Source organism: Lontra canadensis, unplaced genomic scaffold, assembly GCF_010015895.1.
Source record: "Lontra canadensis isolate GAN:19392208 unplaced genomic scaffold, GSC_riverotter_1.0 scaffold1602, whole genome shotgun sequence".
Lineage (NCBI taxonomy): Eukaryota > Metazoa > Chordata > Mammalia > Carnivora > Mustelidae > Lontra > Lontra canadensis.
This window is the reverse complement of record NW_022632586.1, coordinates 2,129-10,092: the sequence shown is the minus strand read 5'-3', so window position 1 is coordinate 10,092 and position 7,964 is coordinate 2,129. Positions and strand designations below refer to the sequence as shown.

General features: G+C 43.5%; 1 protein-coding gene across 1 annotated transcript; it reads left to right on the top strand.

Moving 5' to 3' along the window:
* Nucleotides 1-5,230: 5,230 nt before the first annotated feature.
* CUNH6orf141 (chromosome unknown C6orf141 homolog) lies at nt 5,231-6,620 on the top strand. Its single transcript, XM_032850983.1, has 2 exons — nt 5,231-5,467; nt 5,573-6,620. Exons 1-2 carry the CDS (start codon nt 5,231-5,233, stop codon nt 6,185-6,187), a joined length of 852 nt encoding a protein of 283 aa, XP_032706874.1. The 3' UTR covers nt 6,188-6,620.
* Nucleotides 6,621-7,964: the final 1,344 nt, after the last annotated feature.

Here is a 7,964-nt window from a genome sequence, read left to right as displayed (position 1 = left end):
TTGGAGACATTGGGAGACTCACCCAAATGAACATGACCTGCCAAAGTCTGCTGACTCAGTCCAGTATGGTCTTTGTACAGTCTAAGTTCTCCACAGCATGAAAACCTTAGCTTCATATGATTGAAGTGTCTTTAAAAAGGCTGAGAGTTTTCAAGATCCAGGCTGGATTTTATTATATAGAATGACCTTGCATTATTCTCAAACCTATGCTTTGTGTTCATTTGAGCAGTATGATTGTTCCTTCTTTATTTTTTCACTCAGCTATATACAGTGATAAGCTAGGTAAGATGATGAAGATCATTTATGCCATTCCTAAGAGTCTATTTTTGTAGGGATTAGAGAGGAAGAGACAGAAAGAAAAAAAAGTGGCACTTGCAACATTTGGTTAAATATTATATATGTGGAGTCAGGGTAGCTTCCAAAGGAAAATGTAGGCAATAGAATCACTAGTCTTACTAATCTTTGAAATAAGGAACAGAGAGAAAGAGGGCAGATTTAAGAGAGTAAATGAGGAGTTCAATTTTAGGTACTTGGGAACCATGGAACATTCAGAAGGTGTGTCGAATAGAAAACTGAAGAGAAACATATTTCACTAGGTTAGACTGTGATAAGAAACAAATCCCAACTTTGTTCTTTTTTTTTAATAACAAAAGTCTGTTTCTTGCTTAGTGTTGGGTCCCCCAATAATGGGTCCGTGATTATGAGTGAGACTGATACAAAGAGAAGGTCAAGCAAAGCTTTAGTTTGTGCCAAGCATCAAGAATCAAACCAACTGTCAAACAGACCAGTCAGGGCCACCCCTTACAGAGAGGGCAACCCCTCTCTGTTTCACAGACTAACTTTTATAGAGCAAAGGCCTTGTTGTTGGGCCTGGCCACGCACAGGTGGCCAATGATGTTGTAACACACAGAAAAAACTGCACAGTCATGCTAGGTGACCAATTGAATTACAATTTACTCTAGTAGACATTTGAACCAGCCTATCACCTTGGTCAGAATTGGTGCCTAAAAGGTGCCCAAAGGGCGGGGCCATACTCCTTGGTAGCTAGGAGACAGTATGCACCCCCACTGATTGAATGTCTCCACCTAACCTGACCCACCCTTGTATTTGGACTTTGTTACCTGGGACTGGTTTCCGGGACTTGTTTTCAAGTAAGTTCCCCCGGTGGGGGCAAAGTCAATTTAAGTTTTACAACAAAATGGCAGTTCAACGGGGTGGGGCCGCTCTGGCTGACTAGGCCCTTACAATTAGAATATGTATCAACTGCAGCTCTGTTCCATTTGTTGTCTTCATTCTCTGATCACAGCTGAGATAGCAGCGTTACCCAGAGCCAACCTTGCAACGACTCTTCAAGTTTTTATCAAATGCATCTGATGACACATCAGTTTATATCCTATAAGCTGAAGTAACTCATGGCCAAAGTCAGCATCAGTGGGGTAGAGAAGTGTACTCCCATAGAGGGAGCATTGTGAGTCTTATGGTAAACAAGCCAGGAAATATGGCCCTCTTTCAGGAAAATGAATTAAATAATTTAAGACGATAATACAATTTACCACAAGTACAGAGGTGTCATGGTCTGTAAAAGAGATAAATTTGTGAATCATTAGTGCACAGGTTTGCAGTTGAAGCCATAGGAATAAATTAGAGTGTTTTAGACTTGTGAGAAGAAACATGTCAAGAATAAAACTATTTTCTAATACACCTCCATATATATCATTGCACCATTGATCATAATGTTGCCTCATCCAGAATGCACCATTTTTCACTCTCATATCCAAATTCTGCTTATAATATTGTGGTAGACATTTATATGATTTTTTTTTAACCTCCTCTTAACAATACCCTGACTTGTTTATTGGAGTGTTAGCTCTACCTACTGTACAGTTTTGTTAGGTGGTCAGACCAGCTGTTTGCTTTTTCCACTGTAGAAGCTGAGGGAGCCCCAAAGATTCCTTTGACTCTATCTTTCCTTTTACTGTCCTATATTGTCAAGGGGTAAGTAAGTTGCATAAAATCAGCCAGTTGGGTACTTCTGAATGAGAATTTGACTCCTGAGTAAATGCCCCAAGGACAAGTGAGAGAGGTGTTCATTCAATCCAGCAATGCATTTGTTCTTACAGCGCCAACTTCCTACCCTTCTGCAACAGCTTGGATTGCTGCTCATTTTAAAGTCGGCCCTTCTACTTTTCCAGCAGATCTGTGAGCTCTTCTTCTTCTTCTTCTTTTTTTTTTGATTATTTATTTATTTATTTGACAGACACAGATCACAAGTAGGCAGAGAGGCAGGCAGAGAGAAAGGAAGGGAAGCCGGCTCTCCACTGAGCAGAAAGCCTGATGCGGGCCTCGATCCCAGGACCCTGGGATCATGACCTGAGCCGAAGGCAGAGGCTTTAACCTACTGAGCCACCTAGACGCTCTGTGAGCTCTTCTTCTTAACAATATCCTTATGATAAAGCCTATTTTCCTTAAATCATTTCAAGTTGGTATACTAGTCAGTTCAGGTTTCTATAACCAAATTCCATGGACTGAGTGGCTCAATGACAAAAATTTATTTTCCCACAGTTCTGGGGGCCAAAAGTCCAAGATTAGGGTGCCAGCATGGTCAGGTTCTGGCCAGAGTTCCCTTTGTGACTTGCAGATGGCCACTGTCTTGCTGTGTCCTCACATGGGATGTGGGGAACAGGGGCAGATCTCCCTTCTTAGGAGGCTGGATTCCTATCAGACTCCACACTTATGACTTCATTTAACCTTAATTACTTCCATAGACCCTATGACACAGACACATTAGGGGTTAGACCTGCCAGTGGAGGGTATACCTCCTAAAGGCCAAGATACTAGAATAACAGAGAGTGATACTATATTATTAGGATTAAAAATTACTTATGAATCTAATAAGCAACATGAGTGGGGCTGGTCCCTGGGAGATTGGGCTATTAATAACAAGCTTCTTTTGATCTTACTAGAGTATAGAGTCATTCATCACTTTTTAGATCCCAGGTATAGAAATTGTTTTACTACCTGCCAGTGGCTGGAATTTGCGAGTGTTGGAGGCAATTTAGAGAGAAAGTAAACAGGATAAAAAGGTTCACTTTAGCCTTTTAGGCACTTTAAGATATTAAAGCAGAGCAGACACCGCTATCCCAGATGCACACTGCCGGTTTTTCTGTTTTATATTCTTTTTAGACTTTAACTCTTTGAAGATTAACTTATTCTGCATTTCCAGCGTGAATTCTTTTATGCATCATTAAAAAATTCTTGACAGCTAGAAATTCAAGTTCTAAATGATAGGTGAATGTTTCATTTCTCAGCAAATAGATTTCCCCTATTCCACACCCCTACTCAAACCCTCCACCCAAACTGAAAAGGAAAAAAAAAAAAAAAAAAAAAAAAGTAATAAATTTTGTGGTTTACATTACGTTTCTCTCAAAATAAATATACCTCCATTGAAATTCTATCAATATTCCTGCAAGGAAGGAAAATGAAGTGTTATTGTCACTTGAAAGCAGCAAAAAAAAAAAAAAAAAGGCTTAGAGTTTATCTATGTAGATTTTTGGTGATGTTTCTCTGAATGCTGTTCATAGAGAACTAGCCTCAGAATAACTGGGAGGCTTGCTCAAAATCCATACTCTGACTGCTACCCCCTCTCTACAAGAACAGGCTCTTTCAGAGCAGAGTAAGGCATTCATCCTCAGGGGATATTTGTGTACACTAAAGTTAAGGTATTATATCCTACTTTTGGACAAGAGTTTGAAGAATGAAAACTTCAAGAGGACAAGCAATTTGTCCCATACTCCCAGATGTCTCCAACATCTAGAATATTGGTTGACATTTATCACACATTCAGTAATTACTGGTTGAGTAAAGGAACAGAAAAGATCATGAAGTCATAGGGTTAAAGTAGGACCGACTGGAAATAGGAGGAAGCATTTAAGCATGCTAGAATCCTGGCTCCATTGTTTATTGGTGCTTGACCTTGGACAAATACTTAGCCTCCCTGTTCCTCAAAATTCTCAAGGAGACTATAGTAATAGTACTACTTGCTTAGTTTGTTGTGAAGAATAAATGGATTTAAATATATAGAGGGCTTAGAACAATTCAGATCTAAAACACTTAAAAATTTTGTCATTTAGTAATAACCAGCCCAAGGTCAGCCAGATCTGACCTAGATTTTCTCACTCCTTCAACACGTTTGTATGTATGTACATACATATGACTTGGCAAACATCAGAAGGCCCTGTCTTACCCAAATATTTCCCCACACTCCTTGGTCCTTCATATAGGGGTAGAAATTTCCACCATAGTAGTCATTTTTCTAAAGTAGATATGAAAATAGCATTTTCTAGTAAAACAAAAACATGTTACTAAGGATGGAACCCGCAATATCAAACGAAGCTCCCTTTTTTTCCATTAGCTAGTTTCCCCCATTAACCCCAGCCAAAGGTTAGTGTGTCAGTGTGCTCGCCAATGAACAGATTCCAAAATTCTGCCCAAAGATGCAGTTTTTATTTTTTTTTATTTTTTTCCAGAATTTGAGAGACATACTTTTTTAACTGCTAGGGTAAAGACAAAGGGAGTGGAGGAGTGAAGGGTACTTAAAAAAAATAAATAAATAAAAATAAAATGATGTAGGGGCGCCTGGGTGGCTCAGTGGGTTAAGCATCTGCTTCTGGCTCAGGTCATGATCTCAGGGTCCTGGGATGCAGCCCCTCATCAGACTCTCTGCTCAGCGGGAAGCCTGCTCCCCACCCCTACCCCGCCCCATTCATGGTCTGTTGCTCTGCCTACTTGTGATCTCTGTCAAATAAAGTCTTAAAAAAATAATAATAATAAACGACAGAATTTTAAATCCTGGAGACGTTCATTTAGCTATTTGGTTTTTTGTTTCCGTTTGATCCAAAGCACTAAATCCCTTCCTGGAGTAAACATTGATTATTACCCCTATGAAGACAGGAGCGTCCACGGTCCCACAGGTCCTGGCATCCCGAAGGAAGAACAAAACAAACCAAAAGCCATTTTCTCAAAAAGTCGGCTCCCTAGATCTACACTCGCTAATCTTGGCTGCATGGTGGGGATGGATTTGGACTGGACATGAAATGTTTTTACAAGAATTTGATTAAATCAGATAATAAAACAAAACCAGAACACTTCCTTGTTCCTCCACCTGGGAGGCGCGTCCTGGGAAAAGAAGAGCCCACGGAGTCGCGGGCATTTCAGGGGGCGCTGTGCGAGGATGTCTTCTGCGCCTCTGCCCCGAGAAGAACAGACGGTGGAAACTAAACCAGAGCTAAGGCTCAAGAGGGCACAGAATGAGCCATACCACAGCCGCAGAGCTGGGGGCGAGAGTGAGAAGGAAAAAGAGGAGCGACTGCGCGAAGGTCAGACTCTTTTGTCTTTAAAAGGCGAGCAAGGCCCGGACGGACCAGACTGGGCGGTGCAGGAGGCGGGGTCTGCACGGAGCGGGCGGGGCGTGCCTTTAAAAAAAAAAAAAAAAAAAAAAAAAAAAAAAAAAAAAGCCCTGCCGGACCGGGGCCTGAGGAGCTCAGGGGGAGTTTGCTCCGTGAACCGCTTAAAGGATCCACGAATGAATGAGCCTCCTGTCCTGTTGGGGGTCTCTGGGCCCCCCGGGACTGCGAATCTCGAGGACGCTCCGGGCATCCTGGGGCGTGCCGGGTCCTCTTCGCGCAAGCTGGGGCGCGGGGCGGCCCTGGCTCCCGGTGGTCGGAATCCCGCGGTGGCGGGGGCCGCAGCGGAGGCGAGGGCGAGCGGAAGCCCAGGGGGGGCACCGGACAACCGCCCGGCGGCTGAGAACCTGGACTGTGAGCCCTGGGTCAGAGAGAAAGTGCTCTTCCTTCTGCACCCGGAGAGGTGGTTGGGGACTCAACGGGACCCTGCGCGGGAAGAAGTGGCCGGTGGGGACGATCTTTTCCCGGCGGCCGGAGACGACTGGGAACCCGACTGCCCGTCTCTCTTTCCGCGAGAAAAGCGAGTTTTGGGCAGCCGTGTAGACGCTCCCTTCAGAGCTCGGCCGCGGGACCCTGCAGCCCCACCCAGGTCGGTGCTCGTGCGGATTGTGGACTATCAGGCGACAGAAGAAGTCCTGTGGACCGCATGGAGGAAGGGGCAGATGACCGCACGGACCGAGGAGCACTCCATGAGCGCGATCACTTTTCGCACCATCAGGGAGTGAAGCGCCGGGCTGTGGGCGCCAGGACTCCGGAGAACCCCGGGCTCGCCCGCGTGGGGAGAGACGCCCCGAGTCACCTGCGGGGAGATCACCTCGCGGTCCCCAGGGACTGGATTGCCAGAGGCTATAAAACAGGAAAGAGGAGCCTGAGGAATGCTGCGGGCTGGTGGATGAGCGATAATCCCTAAGCAGATGCTCTTCCGGGAACGCCAGCCTGTAATTAACTGACAGCGAGGACGTTTTCAGAGGCTGGTCAGCGCCGCTGGGAGGCAGGTGACACCCCAGACAGAATGAAGAACTGTGAGCAACATAGTACCTCCTTTGTGTCTTAAATACTGTGAGGGTCTGGGGACCTAAGTCATTGGAAGAGGGGAAGGAAAGGTATTTTCAAATTGGTAAAATGTGGGCCTGTTGAAATAAGAAAATCTATTTATGGCTAATTCTCACTTTGCAATACAGCTTCACTGATCTCTTTCCCTGCCTCCCCGCTCTTTCGGACCTAAATTAGAAGTGAGGGTTGAGGTCTGCTCTCTGCAAAGAGAGTGGGAGGAGATGGGGAGAGATGCTTGTTTTAAAGCTGAGAAAGACAGTAAAAGGGAATGGGAAAATCAAAATAGAGCAGCAAGTAAACAAAATCTGTATTTTTTTTCTGATGTGCACATTTTTTCTTTTTTCTTTTTTTCATTAAATGTTAGGGGGAAGGAAAAATAGGAAAAGAAGAGGGGGAGAACAGAAGACCCAACTTTGAATGTTAAGTGCCATTTAAAGGGGGTTTACTACCCCCAAAGTATCTAGTCGAGTAAAAATGATTTTTATCTGTTTTTTATTTATTTTTACTATTTTAAATTTGTCAAATCAGTCTTATCTGAAGGTAGATAATGTATAGTTTTCCCTAAAATAATTGTATATCTTATTCCTGTCCATAGTTTCTTACTAATAACATTTGTATTCAAAACTGGATTGAAAATACATCCCTCTTGATGCTGTTAGGGGAAAAAAAGTCTCTTCTGGCGCTACTGAAATGTCTTTTTATTTGTTCCTCTTTTTTATTAAACACCATTTTTATTACCTCTGTAGTACTGTGGTCTGGTTTGGAGATCTGTGAAGAGCAAGCATTCCCTCTAGAGATGAACTCCTGACTTGAGCAGGCTGAAGGAGTATTTGGTTACTGCAAGAACTAACAAAATAAGTGGGACGCTGGCTTTTGAAGAGTCAGCTGTTGAACTGTACCCCCTACCTCACTCATCGCTCTGTGCTCTTTACTTTCAGTTTTGAAATGCCCTCAAAATATGTATCCCTGTTTTACAGTGAGCCGACCTAGGTGTAGAAGTCATGTGGTTTAGGTAAGTCACAACGTAGTAATTGCATAGGCTTACTAAGTAGGTAAGAATATGATCTTCTCCCTTCTAAAGGTTTGAGAATGGCCTTCAGGGGAACTTACCTGGAAGGAGTCAAAAGAAGACAGGGCATCCTGGGTTTTCTAATTCATGTTTATGGGAAGTGCTAGAAATACCTTAATGCTCATGAGTCCCACCAGAACTTTTGACTGGAGGATCACCATAGCAGTTCTTAGGACTATGAGACCCACACTTGAGGGAGGAATGCAGCACCTGACCTCATCTGTGTTCAAAACTACTTGGTTGTAGAAAAGGTGATATAGGCCCCATAAAGTGAATTATCTTTTCCTGCAACAACTTTTGCCTGGCCCTTGTGTGAGGTTAAACTTCTTGGCAGACAGTTTTCAGGCCTGACTTGATAAATTTGGTTGTGAGTCATTATA